The sequence below is a fragment of the Oreochromis niloticus genome, linkage group LG14 (assembly GCF_001858045.2).
Source record: "Oreochromis niloticus isolate F11D_XX linkage group LG14, O_niloticus_UMD_NMBU, whole genome shotgun sequence".
Taxonomy (NCBI): Eukaryota; Metazoa; Chordata; class Actinopteri; order Cichliformes; family Cichlidae; genus Oreochromis; species Oreochromis niloticus.
The window spans coordinates 25,731,780-25,748,618 of NC_031979.2; the positions used below are offsets into that span (position 1 = coordinate 25,731,780).

General features: G+C 39.0%; 1 protein-coding gene across 8 annotated transcripts in view; it reads right to left on the minus strand.

The window, feature by feature from the left end:
• The window catches only part of plch1 (phospholipase C, eta 1), a 69,121-nt gene that overhangs the window by 37,865 nt on the left and 14,417 nt on the right, over positions 1-16,839 (minus strand). For 2 of the 8 annotated variants that reach the window (XM_025898261.1, XM_025898266.1), the window contains exon 1: positions 7,127-7,887. The exons of 2 other annotated variants lie outside the window; for them this stretch is intronic. In XM_025898261.1, coding sequence (XP_025754046.1) covers positions 7,127-7,310 — 184 coding nt within the window. In that variant the 5' untranslated portion in view covers positions 7,311-7,887. Of the gene's footprint in view, positions 1-7,126; positions 7,898-15,119; positions 15,663-16,839 lie in introns of those variants that run through there. 4 more of the 8 variants (XM_025898265.1, XM_025898264.1, XM_025898262.1 and 1 more) reach the window with 4 other exon arrangements.

The window sequence follows — 16,839 nt, forward strand, 5'->3', positions numbered from 1 at the left end:
ACGTTTTGGTATGTGCACCTGCCATCATCATCAAGTACTGTGGAATTTAAAAGTCTCTGCCCATCAGCTTTAACATGAAACACACACACTTATTGCAAACTGATGCTTAACATTTTCACATTAAACACATTAAACACAGGCAGATAAAGGTTCACTGTCTGCCCCTGCATTACATTGTACATATGTGTGTCTACACTATACTAGGAACTGAAAACTCAATTTCTGGTAGTTATCTACTGGCAAAGGTTCAATTAAAGACACTTGAAATGAACAGGAGTATGGCGAGGAGGGGGGCAGGGTGTTCTGAAGAGAAGCACAGAGGGACTGAAATGATGGTAAGAATTGACTTTGTGTTTGATTGCTTGACTGTCTAGCACTGTCCAGCTTTGAGAAAGGATAAAAGACAAAGCTTCAAACTTTTTACTTTGCGTGACAGCTGGTGGCAGAGATATAGACAGGGATGACAGCAGAGAGAGGGGAAGATTTCCATCCTCATTAGTGGAGTGTGTGCACGATTCTGCGTGTATGTGTGCATGCATGGCTGTGCATATTTCATGTTTTCACATAAGTATGCATCATTTCTGTGTTAACATGCATCAGTCCATACATACATGCATACAACACTTGTATAAAGTAGAGAGGGGAATGAAGAGGTTAAAAAGAAAAAATGTTATGAAATACCTGAAAGGTTAATATTTTAGTGACAGGTATTCACATGTTTGGCCTTAAAACAAGGCTGACACACTTTTAAAAGCATCCCCCTCTCTTGACAAGACTGCATTTCCCAAATTTTAATAATCATTTTAGTTTAATATTAAGTTTTGACAGTGATAGAACAGAAACACACGGTTGGAGAGTAAACTCTGTTCTCTCAGGGACACTTATTTACTTACAAAGATCAGACCTGATGAGAGCAATTTTATAGATATAGCAATCCATGTGTAAAAGAGACACAACAACAAGCATGACACTGTAGTGAAGATCTGAAATATCCTGTGGCTCATGTAGTGACAAAGACTAGAACTGCCAGCTTCGCTGCCTGCTTTCTGAATCTGCTATGAGCTAAATTACTTTCTTAAGGAAAATTCAACTAGTAAGATGTTTGCCAGCACGAGTGCTGGAGCCAAGTCCTGAAGGCTAAAGCAATCTCAAAAGGACACGAATCATTTGCTGCCACTGAAGAGTAGTGATAGTAAAAGACCATCATACTCCTTGTTTGTTCCCTGTTCCCTTTTTCATCCTGTGGAAACACAATTTACATTTCAACCAGAAGTCACATTTTTTTCAGATAAAGGTGAGAGAAAACACACCAGACAATCAGTGAAAACTTTAGAATGGGATACAATGATTCTATTTATTATAAGGGCTACTTAGTGAAAGAAAAAAAAAGATTATAGGAGGCAGATTAAAATTTGAAGAATGGAATTAAAGCAGCAAAACTTGTAATATATATAAAACAGCTTAATCTTAAATTTTCCAAGTTTGTGCTCCCCCACTTTGAAAAGCAGTGAAGTAGCCCTTTAACTGTAAACTATAAGCTATTTCAGTAGATTATGGTGATGAGTTCATGTCTGACTTTAGATGTATAATGTGGAGCCACACCACAGGCTGGAGCTGAGGAATTCACTTCCCAACCCTTCGAGATGGGAGGTGATTACTGCCAAGCGTAACACTTTGTATTAAGGTACAAGTATTCATGGTCAGCTAGTTATTAGGATACATAGTTGTAGCATTAGGGCCATTTAGAAGTCCTTATTCAGCACTTATTGATGTCTTATTGAGCATTCTGTATTCTATGATTGCTTGGCCATTAAGAAATTTCCCCACAAGAACCCTCTGTGTCTAAAAACTGATGAATTAGTCATGACAAAATTACTTTGGGATTGGGACCAAATTTAAGGGTATATGGACAGCTGTAATAGGCCCAACAAGATGTAATTCATGTACTTCTGCTTTCCAACAAGGGACTGTAATTAGGAGGTTACTGATAAAGGAAAAAAAGCCTGTAAATACTATGTGAACATTAATTTTATAAACCAAAGTGGATCGCTGACAGTTTAAAACAAGAAATAAAACATACACATCAGAGTTTACTTGTAAAGAGTTGCCCATAAACCATTAAACATTTAGTGGTGCAGTAAGGTAAATGCCAATTCTTCTTCTAAACACAGTATATAAATGAAAGCAAGCTCAAGTTCTCATGTCTCATTTCAATGTCTTGGATCAAAAAAGAAAATGTACTCAGAGAGAATACATGCTAAACAAAAACTCTCTATATATCAAAACATTTTTTCATATTACAAACACAGCAATGATATTATTTAGTAAAATTAACATGCACTGCAAAAAGTAATGGTTAAGATGTTAAGAAGAATACAGTTAAAAGCATACATGATAATAACTAGTATATTTTTCCTGCATCAAATCAATGGTGAAGGAACCTAAAGACTCAAAATCATCAGGGTTTCCAAATAAAGAAAAACTGCCTAAAGAGTCCATATCAAAATTTGAAAAAGGTAAAATATAGTTAAGTTGTATTATATTTGTAATAGCAAATACACAAATACACAAAAATAAATTTCAAAATGCATTTTTTGATGACATGAGTGATTATCTTCAAAGACAGCAAAAGTCAAACCTCTTGTGGCTCTAAAACACATATTTAAGCATACTTGACAGAGCACACACTCAGCAGAGCGCTGAGTACAATCTGCACTCTCTCTATCCTGAGGACAGGCTTAGCAATGGCACAAATTTTGCTTTCTATACGAGATGAGTTCTTTAGTCACAGATGCTCACTCCAGGGACGTACGGAAACACAACCATAAACATATGAGTCCAAAAGCTGCGTATCACTTCTGAAGGTTCACAGCACATTATGAATGCAAAGATGGTCACACAGCCTGCCATGTTAATAACACAAAAGAGAACAAAGATCAAAAGATACATACAAATATGTGCAAATTACACAACAAGCTATTTACTCTAACCGCCAGTTTCCAGCAAATCAGAAGAAATATCAATAGAGTTGGGGTAGGATTAAGTTTTAGCCAACAGTAATGGACTGCAAGGGTCACCTTTTATAAATGATAAGCTTGAATTTAAGTAAAAGGATTAGTAATGTGAACATCTGATATGACAAATGGGCATGACTAAGATATAAAAAGGGAAGGGCAGCGTCACCGAGTTAACAAAAATATATTTACTCTTATTAGATTACGGTCACAAATTTTTTCTTGTTTTTATGTAAATATAAAACAAATACAGTTTTTGTTCTCTGTAAATGACCCACCTCCACTTTTGCTTATTATACACCAGATGCATTTTTTACACCATTTTGAGCTCTTGTTACATAAATGTTACCTAATGCGATACTTCTGAACTTACTAATATTTTTGCATGAACTGCTGTTTTGGTCTCTTTTCAACTGTTTGTTTGAACCAGAAAAATAGATAAATAATAGTAAGCAAAATTGTCTCTTTTAACACATTGGGTATCTTCAAAAGCCCCTCACTTGACTTTGAAGTTATACTTCAGAAATTTGGGCTGTGATTCGTCCAGTATATCTAAATCTTCATTCCTCTGCACTTCACATACACAAAACATTAAAATCTATTGTTGTATCCAAAATAAGGCCCCAGTCAGATAGGCCTAGAAACAGTTGGCAACTCCCAGGCAACCACTGGTTGCTACTGAAGAATGTGTATTCTCTAACTGGTTGGCGAGTGGTTGATGGAAGTTACTAGCAGTCACTTGGTGAAATCAGTCACAAACAGCTAAACTTCCTTGTGATTTCTTTGATTCTTAGCAGATTGCTGCAGTCACCAAAAAAACTATGTGGAAGGCACCAACTTGTTTGTAAAAATAAGTCAGCTACGCGCTAAGTGACAATGAAACCGCGAAGAGAACCAAACAAACCAGTAATAGAGAAAGTTTGCCTTCAAAGTAAAATTTTAAACTTTTACTTTCAAAGAACTTTACTTTTTGGTTTGCATCTCACTTTTATAAGTTTCACTACCAGTCAGCAAGCAGTTGGGGAGTGTTTGTAGAAAAGCCAGTGTCTTCCACGCCAACTACAAGTGATTGTGGCAATCATCGAACTAAAATCAGCACACTCTTTGCGATCTTTTTCACCAAATGACTGGCAGCAGCCACTCGCCAACCAGTCAAGGAATAAGCATTTCCTCTAGGGACCACAGGTTGCCAGGGGGTTGCCAACTGGTCTTTAGGCCTGTGTGACTAAATTTAAACTGATCAAACTGTCTAAACTTGTTTGGGAGATTTGCTCATTAAGCGCCTCAGTGACAATGCCCTATGAATAAATTAATTCACAATGACATTGAAATATTCTACAGTACATACACCTATCAGCTTTAATACAACCAGAACCTGGATCTTTTTTTTTCTTCCATCAGCATTCACTAATCACTGTAGCCTCATAAGTTATTTTTTGTTGTTAACTTTGTTTATCACTGTTATAAATGAATGACTGAGTGCCATAACTATTTTTCCTCAGTGTTGTAGTAAGTCCACTGTAGTTCAGAAGAAACAGAATCTCAGGCACAAGGTTTCATTAGACCCACTAACAGTTATATAAACACTATATGCTATTTTGCTATTTTTCTATACCCAGCTTTAAGCCATTTTTAATCATTTATCACAAAACAGGGAATACCACAAACTTTTATATCAGCTCATAATGGATGAGTACTTTATGGTGTTGTAAAAAGCCTTCAGGGCTGTAGAAAATAATGGGACACTGAAGACGCAGAGAGATTTAGAGAAAAGAATTAATCAAAAACAAGAAAATAGGCCATGTTGCATTATTTATCTCTCATGGCCACTTATGAAATCCACAGCTTCATTAACAATGGATTTCAGTGGAAGTCACTGTCACATGTGGGTTTCCTGTAATGCTAATCACATCCACAATCTTTTTTCCGGGTCTTCTCTCGCTATGTCAGACTGTAAAATCCATGACTCAGACTAGACAAGCTCACAGCACCACTCCGCCAGCAGTTGGATGTGAAACATCACAAATCAGCCCCAAAGTGAATAAATGCTATTCAACAGCCCTAGAAAGTACATGCCCATTCTCCCACTATTCCCTCGGAGCATAAATATGTAAAAATGTTTTTCGGAGAGGCAGTCAGATATATTTCACAAGAAAAATCTCAAAGGGGATACAGAAGTCTTTTTTTTATTTATCCATCCAGCTCAACATAAAAAAACAGGCAGCTTTCCAGAAACAGAAGACTGAAATCCAGGTATCATTTCATCATCAGTTTGCGTTGAAGAACAACCTAAAGTAAGTTCACTTCCTCCCTTGTTGCATCTCAATTTTTACTCTGTTTTCTTCAGTCCATCCCTGCTATTCCTTGACCTTTCTGCAGGCATTCTCCTGTCACTCTGTTTTCCATCTGCATGATAAGCACCACAAAGAGCCAAATCTCAAACTTAGTTAGGCCGAAAGCTGAAAAGCAGAATGGAAGAGAGCAGGTGGGTTAATATCTACACAGGAGAGGGGAGTCAGCTCATAATAATAGATGAGAACTAATTTAAGTAGCTCTTTGAAGATCAGTGATGTTGAATGAAATAATCGGCGGCCTGAACACCTTGACACTCATCTCTTGTCCAATTTCCCTGCTTAAACCATCTGAGGAGCAGATATGAATTTTACCATTTCAGTTCAAATTTGTAATTCTAGTCTGTTTCTTAGAGACACCTCTGCCAAAATGAATTCACTGCCTTTTTAACCCCACTTGACATTTTTATGCGAGTTATCCTCTGATGGTGGTCTTTGTGCTTTGCCGGCAACCTTCCAAGAAAAAGGATTTTAGACACGTAGCAGCTCCATCCAAGTGTAAAAACGTGATTTTTTTAGCTATACAAGAGTAGGGAAAATATGAAGAGCAGCCTTTTTTCTACTTTTTTAGCTTCCATTTCCATTGAATGAAATACAGTTGCTACACATGCATGTGCTGTTGTGTGAGTGTTTATGAGCGTGCACGTGTAAAATCTCATCATCTCTGTCGGCGCACAGCAGAGAGCAGATCAAAGCTTTGTCTTTCCACAGAGGCCAAGGAAATTCAAACATATTTTAATGGGGTAGGTGATGAAGACGCCTCTGTGATAACCTGATGAACAAAGCCTGTTCTTACTTAGATCCATATTATAAGGCCTGGGATCACAAACACATAATACCTGGTATTCGATTATCAGCTACAACAGCTTTCATTAATCTTTTTCAATCTTAACTGTCATTTTTTTAATCTCAACACTGATGTGAGATTCTTATCAGCCGTGGCCTCATTTGACTGTCTAATCTACTCAGGCTAATATTTCAATTCTGTAGTATGGCCCTACATGAGATCTCTGTTAAGATTTGGTCTAAGGGTGACGACTAGAATGGACAAGAGTCCACAGATTTATCATAATTTATTCATAACTACATAAATTCATATTCACCAGCATCTGCCTGATACTTCATGCACTATTCATGTGGCATAAGGCACCAACACTCAAACTATCTGAGCCAGTTTGACTACTGAAAAACAAATGCAGCATTCAGACAAGAATAAAGCTGTCCGAATGGAGACTTCTGCCCGATAGCTTTCATGACCTGCAGGTTTTGTTTTGTACACGCAAGTTTGAGATGTGAATCGGTCTCGGTTGATTGGCTGTCCGAAGGACAAAATGAATTATATTTACCCAGCATTACAATGTGAGATAAAATATGCAGAAATCAACACACAAACTAGACAAATCTTCCCTCATGAGGGCTCTTCTGCTGGTTCAAAGTTATGGTAGCTGAAAGTGAGCAATTTGATTATTCTGGGGATATTCCATTGCATAAACATGAGCTCCTGCTCTGCTCCTGTGCTATGAATAGCACCAGGATGTGATGTGTTCAATATGCAAGATGTTTGTCTTCATGCGCAGTTTTAGAAAACCTGTACAGAAACACGAAGATACGAGTTTTTCACAACATATATCAATTTAAATATAGAAAGTCAGCAAAGGATGATGAAAATCCAGTCAGCTCTATTTGTTTGCTTCAGTCTGCATTATTGTCTCGATCCATACACATACCTAAATCACACAGACATCACAGACATCAACTTACCAGTCTGTGTAAGCCTGCATTTCTGTGGTACAGCCACGGTGCCACCAATGTGGTATATGTTACGCGCCAGAAGGGTCGCTACTGTTAACGCAGCAGACTTTTCAGCAGGACCGTGAATAAAGGTGGATTGTACTTTATGAGCAGACAAAGAAGTTGGACCAAAAAGTGAACAAATTTCCTCCATTTCCTCGGCAAAAAAATCCAAATTCGCCTGTAGGAGTGTGCCTCAGCTCAGTCCCAGTATGAAACACACTCAGCTTTTACCTGTAGCTAAACCCTCTGAAAACCACTTGCGCTTTTCCTCAAATTAGGCTTGACGGACAGCACGCACTCTCTTCAGACAGTAAGCCTCCACACTCAAAACAAGAAGCAAGCACACCAACACTCCTGCTGTTCATCTTCCTCTGTGCTGCGCTCTGATCTGTAGCGTCACCTTCATCTGACAGCCTTCTCTCTCTAAAAATACACATTTCCACCTTTCGGTTGGTCATCTGTTCACCACTCCCGCTCTTCCCATCCACCTCTCTCTGATGTTCGCAGGTCTTTCAGAACATGTGCAGCTGTGTGACTGTGGCTGCCAACATGCTGCTCTGACACACAGATTTGTATTGTTGTGCAGTTTGTGGAGTGATTATGAAGAGCATGGGAGGAGGATACTGCAGATTTGTGTCTCTGTATCGGCAGGGTTCATTAAGGTCAACTAGCGGGATGCAGGGATAAGAATGATGACATAACATTCATGATAATGCATTACCAAAAGTAAGATTTAATGGGCTGGCATGTGGGAGGAGTGTGTGTGGGGATGTGAGTACAACAGGAAAACTCAGAGATGGCACATCTGTCTATCTTGCACTAAATGCTCTGCTATTATACACAAGCCCCCTCCTGGGGGTAAAGTCCTCTTCTCTCATTAAAATTTATTTGATCAGGCGATGAATGATGCCATTTGTTAAGAGCAACGTAATGCGGTAAAAAGGACTCTATAATGTAATTTAATTAATGTGCTCATGTGTTGTTTTTCATACCCTAATCTGGTGTTAAAATCAAACTCAATAAGCTATAGAATAGCTGGACGATATGAATTGCTGCAGTCAGGGAAGGCTTGGGTCTTTCAGGCTATACTAAAGCCCAGCTTTTTTTTTCTTTTCTCTTTTTACCCTTGAGCAGAGGAGTCTTGGACTGATGCGTCTCTTTTCTAGCACTTACAGTTTGTTTAGAACAGCTGCACTTAAGACAAGAAGAGCATGCTGTGATGAAGAGAGGCCAGATGCAATAAATGCTCAAATACAGAGATAATAGCATTCGTTATCGGTCACTGTCTCCTTGAAGATTGGACAAAAAAGCTTGAGAAAGGAATTCATACCATGCTTAATGTCACACCTCCACATGCATTAACTATAGCTGTTTAGTCACAAGTTTAATAGAACAAAGCTGAATGGGATCATCTGTGCCTGCAATCGTGAATGGCTGGACTGATAGGGTGCTAGGCTTTGTCCACACACACAGGAGAGGAGGTACGCGAGGAGCTCCTTAAGTACAAGAAAGTCATGCTGTCCTTTACTGCTGACTGTCTTGAGTCTGTGTACAGCGCCACTGGCACTAATGTAGACATTAATGTTACACTGTGGTCATTGCAGAAGGGAATCCTGTGGTTTCCAGGTTCTTTCTGCTCATGTTTCTGCTGAGGCTGCAAAGCCTCTGTTGGGAAGAACCAATCTAATTTTTGTTACATGTTAATATAACTTAAAAGTAAAGCTGTTTTTTAAAAGCGCATTGTGTTAGTTGAATATATTTATTTTTTCCAATACAGCCTTAAATTTTTAATCTTTCCATATTTAATCTTTCTTTGCCACAAGTCAGTGAAAAGGTAGTTTTGAAGTCCCTTTCCAAAATTGTAAAACTGCATTGCACAGAAGTTGAAATCAGATTGAAATCTAATATATAAATAAATATATATGTGAGGCGAGGAGTTTCCCTTTGATGGAGCCAAATCTCAAGAGGGGTGAAAGTCCTTATGCCAGTTTTTAGTGTTTCACAGAATATTATTTCTGGTGGTATTTTCCCTGTATGCAATTTTCTTTATGCTCTAGGTAATATAATATTATATAGGATTTTTTTTGGAATATAACATCCACAAGAACCAGTCTGTGTTTCTAAGATTAGATAATCAGGCAGATTGTTTGTTTTTTTTCATATCACTGCAACAGAATAGATCAAAGATGATAAACCGCAAATTAAACTTCATGTAATCCCATCATATCTTCTTCTTACTCATGCGTTATATCATCCAGTCTCCATCCTGTTTCGCTGTTCCTCTCAGGATATTCAACAGCTTATGAAATTAAATTAGTGAGGTGCACAGCTCTGTGACAGATGACGACTTCTGGTTAAATTTGTGGGGAAATCAGGCCGTAGCATGGTGGGATAAATGGCCCCCAGCTCATTTGTGACACTGCTGTTTCTAATGCCTTGGCAAATTCCAAATTCCATCACCTGCTCCATCAGTAAGCTTTCCAACAATGTGATTACTGTGTGGACATAATTTTTAGGGTAACAAATCCTGATGTGGCATTTAATTGATTCACTTTGTCTTGTTGCATGTTTCTGTTCATAGTGATGGTGGCCTGGAGCCATTCCGAGTATGTATGAGGTGGAAAGCAGGTAAATAGCCTGAATCTGTTGTCAGTCAATGCTAAAGCAGAGAGACAGGCCCTCACATTCCTACCTGTGGGACAGCTGGAGTATAATCCACCTGATGTGTGATTGAAAGGAAACACAGGGGAAACCTGTATGAATGCAGACCGCATGCAGGAAACGCTAATTAAAGAACTGCAAAGCTGCACAGCCATGACACATTTTCTGATGTTCCTCTTTTAAATCAGAACAGTCATTTGCTAATATATGCAAGTAAATATTCGACCTTTGCCATTTCTATTCCTGCATACATGGAATTTTAAAATGCACAATATTAAAAACTGATTAATAAATGTGCAATCATCATAACTATATTCTGCGGGGGGGGGGTGTAACTATGTCATAACAGTTTGACCAACAATTTCAGCATAAAAAAACTCCATTGTATTTATAAAAAGTACTGAAATCTACAGCGAACTCATTGTCATCTTCAAGAAACCCTTTCGAGATTGTTTGAGCTTTGTGACACAGTGAGGTGGAAGCATCTAGCAGAAGATGGGTACACTGTGTTCATAAAGGCAGGGACATGGGACTCAGTTGGTCTTAAGGGGTCTAAAGAACAGCCTTCTGTTATGACATCATGACCAGCAGACGGACCGATTAATACAAGGCAGGATGGGTCCATGCTTTCACATAGTTTATGCCAAATCCCGACCCTGCAGCAGAACTTGAGAAGTTTAAACAGAGTTCAAACAAACCTCAACAAAAAATTGTTTTGCCTTCTAAAAGCAGACATATGACTGATTTATGATCTACTGCCCCCCGCTGTTGTTTAGCAGTGTTGCATTGTGCAATTTCATACTAACACTAATAATAATATCGCTAAGGTTAAGGTTAGGTTGCGCTTCAGAAACTAAAACTACTTACTTCTTGTTAAGATATGAAAAGAAAATATTTTATCCTACAGTGGAAAAATAACTGAGGTGTAAGTTTTGATCATAGGTGCAAACCAGTCTAAACCGACTATCCTGCGTCACCACAGGAATGGTAGCGTGGATTTATGATACATAATTATGGTAAGTAATTTTCTTGTGAAAGGCATAAAAACAGAAAAAGCCACAGAATTATAATCCTAATCTAAAAACTAAGTCATAATTAACCAAATTCTGAGATAATAACCTCTTGTGTGGTGCCTGTACTGGCTGGTTCTGTAATCATCTCATTGCGACAGCTTGAACTAGACTGCATCAGTCCCAAACTTTTGAGCAGAATGAACAATTAGCCACTTTAATATCTACGTTGATTTGAACAATTAGAAGTGTTTTACTTAAGAATACTGCCCATGAGTCAGAACACGCAGCAAAACTGCAGTGACGTCAATAAAAATTATATTTTGCTATTAATTCAGGCTCTCAGTTTCACTGAATTGTTGCATTTGTGTCTTTTTTCTGGCTGTAGACTTGAATGTGTACATGAATAGTTGTCTCTTTGTCTTAGCCCTGCAATAGACACCATATCCACCATATCCAGGGTGTACCTGACCTTTTACCCATGACAGCTGAGATAGACTCCAGTCCCATTGCAACTATGAATTGGATAAGCAGAAGAAGACTGATGGAAGGATACAAGATATGTGACATTGTGAAGAATTTCTTATCGCTAGTAAATGAACAGATTGTGCAGAATTTAACCAAATAAAATGTAAGAGCCTGCATACAAATTTCTTAATTTATTTTTCAATTCTCCCACTCCACTCTCACAAGTTTGCAGCAGAAGCTCAAATTAGTTTAAAAATAGAGTCTGCACGCAGACAACTGTCTCTCAGCCCCAGAGTCAATCACAAACACCTGGTACACAAAAAAAGCGATCACCATTTGAAGGGCATTAAATTCATGGTGGGTTTTGATTCATTTGTTTCAACCCAAAGATCCAAAGCTAGAAAAATCACAGTTGAAAAACTATCAAAAAGGTTATACCCATGAATGAATGAATGAATGAAGGAAGGAAGGAAGGAATAGCTTAATTTGTTAGTCTATATCGTACTAATGCCCAGGCTCAACAAGGCTACATAACAATGTTATGATATGAATAATGCTAAAACATCACTAGTTTTCAATTTTTACACTTTATTCCTGTGTCAGTGCTAAACAATCAAATAATATTCATGTGTATCTGAGATCCGTGTGTCGGTGTTGGTCCTGCCTCATAACAACGTTTGTCTGGAATCAGACCAATCACGTTTCCGCTGTCATAGGTTTGCACTGTGGGAGGTAAAGGGAAAAAATATGTCTTTGTGTATATTAATCTCTGTTTTCTTTATTAATTTATTCAATATAATAAATATATTATTAATTTGTGTTTGCTGTAAGCCAAATTTAGGTTACCCGTGTTGGCTTGCTAATGAGAGTTTTTAAAAGCATTAGTTAACTTCCCGGCTAATGATAACTAAATGCTCAGTTAGCCAACTGAGCAATATTGATGCTCCTGAATCATTATTATAATGATACAGAAACAACACCAATACGGTGATTTCAGATTGTGTGACTCCAAATCTGATATTATTATGCAACTTTACTCTTACAGTAAATCAAAACAGTCAGTGCCTGAGATCGTGGCTATACTATGGATGGCTGCATTTTCTAACAAAACAGCCCACACTAATGTTAAAATTCTGGACATGTATTTATGTATTTATGTCTACATTTCCTGCCTATATATAGATTGTAAATGGCACTAAAACTAATCAACTTGTCACAGATAAATGGCTGCCAAGATAAAAATCTGCAGTACTAATCATTTGTATACCTCCAGTGCTTAATATTTGACAGCAACACAGTGCCGATAGGTTTTCACTAGGATCTGGAGTGTACTTTCAAATCGAAATTCCTTTTAAAACAAAGTCATTACACAAATGTTCTGGGGTAGAGTTAAGAACACTCGGTAAGGCTTCTTGTTAGCAACATAAAAGAATACACACTCACTCTTATGTCACAGTCGCTTACTCCACCTAATTAAGAGCTCTTAGGGCAATGCTCACACTGCCAGTGCTACAAATGGGTTTCCAGGTTCCCTCGGGTGCAGTGTGGAGCAACACCGGAATAAAAATAAACACACGACAACTGCGGCATGATAATGCATTTGCCAAAGCTGATACAGGGGTCCCCGAGAGGAGGAGTTCAGCAGTGACTTCAAAGGCGGGAACTGAACCCTGCATGTGTGTCAGTGCGCTTTTTATGTGTACATTTGGTGTACGATTGTTGGCTGTTCGTGCAATGATTGAGCTTCTTCTTTTTTCTTCCCAATGCCAGGAAGGATGATTGAGATGTAGTATCTCTAGCAGAGCCAGACTGTCATAAGAACCTGTGTGATCTCAACAACTTCACAAAAAATATTTGAGAGAAGATATGATTGCCTGCCTTGTGCTTCTTATCAGGGAGGTCGAAAAGTGTTGAATAAAAGCAAACTGGGCCTCTGGGTAGCTCATTAAAGGATGAAGGGATGAAAGGAAATTAAATAAAAGCCTGTATTTATGGATAATTTCCTTTCTATTTCCCACTTAAAACGCTAATATGGTGTGGTAAATGCGCTGCCTGGCTGCAGATTCATGCTGACAATTACCAAAAGAACCCCAGTAGGTTTAAGGAGTTTAATTTTTTACAATCCAAGGCAAGAACAGATGTGATGTGCCAGTGTCTATGTCAGCACGCAGGCTGATAAATTAACCCAGCAGCAATTAAATTTTGTTCATATAAAAAAATGATCCTTTTGGAGAAAGAAGAAAAGGAAAGAACATTATTAATAAACAGGAAACTGATTAATGTTAAACTGGATACACTGGAAACACCTCTGCAGTGGAACAGCTAAAGAGACATGGGCCCTTTTTCCAGCAGTACTGTGTTTCAGTATCATATTATATATAGTCTATACCTTATTGAAAGATTGCCTATTTAAAATTGGACAAGATTGGTGGTATCATATTTATTTCATTTCTGTCAGAAGAGAAGAGAAGAGAAGAGAAGAGAAGAGAAGAGAAGAGAAGAGAAGAGAAGAGAAGAGAAATACTTTTGGAGAACAGAGAAGATCTAAAGGACTGAGAGTGTGTTTCTTCCTGGTGTCTGCTTGCTGTTTCTGCCCCAAAGCTACAAAAAAGGAAGAGGCAGAGACAAAGATGACGGTAGAGAGAAGACAGGGGGAACGTGCTGTGATTCATCATCATCATCATCAGTGCAGGAGAGACACATGAGGAAAAACACATTTTACATGGAAAAGCCATTTCCTCCATGTGGAGGAGATTAGTATCTATGCATGCTCCTCCATACCTTCCTCTTCCTTTCATTTTTTGTTCAGTTTCTCTCACAGCAAGAGCTGGATTGTCCATGAAGCACACGAGTTGTTCAAAACGAATAAAGAGCTAGTGTCGTGTCCAAGGCTAGCAGGGCCCTCCCTCTAAAACCCCAAAATGAGAAAGAAAGAAAAACACACAAATCCTGGCACTGCAAGGGGTGGTGGCGGGGGCTGACAGCTTGACGTATTCTGTTTTTAAGTGCCAAGGATTCTCCATATTTTTGACATCATAAAAGGGCTGCTGTAATAGCCCGGGGATTGTTAGGGCTTCAATTTGGCCATCAAGACTCAACCCAGAGCTCTGCCACATTGTATGGTGCTTAACATCCCCTGCCTGATTTTCAAAATGATCCTATTTCTCTTGATGCCACCAACAATCAAGCCCACCTCTTTTACTGAGCATGTGGTAATGCTATGTGGTGTGTCAGTTTCTGAGACATGTTCTCACCGAGGCATTGTACTGACAGAACTTGTGAACATCTCAGATATGGATAGATTTGTGTAACAGTGCAGAAGATCCGGATCTTACAGGATGCAGATCTATATGGACTGAGGGCAGTGTTATCCAATCGAGAAATTAAAGGGGTTTTCTGCCCCCTAGTGACACGTACAAAGGGGCATTTTCAGCACCAGGGACAGTTTCCCGCTGCTGCTCCTCATCAACATTTCTCATATAAACTGACATAAACGCTCAGCAGTTAACAAATTAAAATTAAAATATTGCCCCGAGTGTAATTAATTCTTTCTGTATTTGAAACGCCAATAAACATCAGCCTAAACACTGCCTAATGAATCCCTCATGCAAATGACAATGCGATTAGGTTCATTTTTCCAGCGTTTGTAGCAGAGTGGGTGATGAAAATTCCCCACAACAAGCGCAGTGGAGATATTACGCTCCAGCCTGCTTACGATTTAGGCTGGTGCGCACGCGAAGGAATGTGTGCACCGCACTGTCTTCTGTGAGACTGAAACACTAAATAATCACAATGTCCAAGTACTGAAAACGATCACTTACCCCTCTCCAAACTAAGATTTCTGCAAACTTCAAGCTCTGCCATTTAGGACTGAAGTTGTTGGTCTCACAAAATCCCTCCATGCGCTTCGGGCATCATTTTATACCCTAATAGTGGCAGTTTGAAATGCCAAGATGCCACCAAAAAGTATCCGATTAGTCCATTTCTCCATGATGACTAGACTGTTCACAATAAGCGCGTCATAATCATAAAGTGACACTTGTTTTAAGAATCCAAAAACAAGCCCCAGAAGCAAAGTGCTCCTCAGTACCTGCCTCCCTGTACTGTCTGCAGAGTGGATTCACAAATCACCAAAGCTCACATCCACAGCCTGTGCGCGCACATCCTCTCCTCTCACCAGGCGCAACACAGGAGCAAAACGATAAGCCGATTTCTCACACGCTCGATGGGTTTGGCGGAGAGTGGATGTTAATGAGCGAGAGCTCAAGACGGGCGTGGAATGAATGAACGTGAATGATAGCGCACAGCGCGTTGGCTTTAGCCACTCGAGTTGGTCATTTGGACATTTTCACCAGTTTTTTTTTTTTTTTGCCCGACAGCGTGGATCAGCTGCTTGACGACAGTTTAAATTCCCCACCAAAATCAGCTCGTGCAACATCCGTTTGTTTTGTTACAAGCATATGTTTTTGGTCAGTGATTGACTGTAGCCTTAAACGATAAAAACAAAAAACAACAAAAGCGGCACAATTGCGCAGCGATGCCAGCGCTATGACCCACTTTACATTGCCTGTCTCTCTCCATGCTTACCCCAAAACACAACAGGAAGCAGGCTTCGTGAAATAATAGGAATGCAGTAAACACACTGGGACATATTGGTTCCCCAGAGAGAGCGACAGAGGCAGAGCAAGTCCCGTGTAAACATTAATAAATAGGTAGGTTTTTTAGCGTTTAAATTGCGTGTGAGCGTTTTTATGTTTGTGTGTGTCCAGCCGGGAGCGTATCATCCCAGTAGAGTCATTTCCCTAATGAAAGTTTACTCAGTCTGAATCTCATAGATTAGTTTCGTCCACTGGTCCTCATTAAAGCCATTTCATTTAGGACTGCGAGAGACAATTTCGGAATGACCGAGCAGACACACAGACGCGCAGTGTTCAAACACTGGGAGCCAGAGGCAGAGGTTACCAAATCGATTAGTGCTGTCTGAAGAAACAAAAATGCATGTCTGAACACCAGTGTCACCCTCAGTTTAGTGTAGCATCCTGTGTATTAGAAGGTAATTGGTGACTCTGATTCAAACACAAACTTTTCTTCATTCACACTTGCCTGATCACAGACAATTAATGGGCCCAGCCCCAAACACCTTGCAGTGTCTAGTTTATACATCATGATCAAACAAAAAACAAAATCAGCCACCTTGAAAATTCACAAGGCCGCAAACAACTTGGAAGAAGCAAAAGAGGCAGAGTGAAGAAGTGAAAAGGGAAATAAATATATGTCCTGACACTAAAGGGCAAACATGTCAGGGACATTAATGGAAAAATAGAAACTGAGATTTAAAATAAATCTTAACCCCAGAAATGATGCAGCAGATTTCATACAGCGTGTGTGATTTTTCTTCCTTTTTCACCTCTTAAAAATGACACAACAGCTTAATGTCACCAGATTAGTAAAAAAAAAACAAAAAAAACTGAAAATGCATTCTCATTTTGTGCTCAGCAGGCTACTCTTTTTTCATTTTCACAACATTATTAGCTCCCAGAT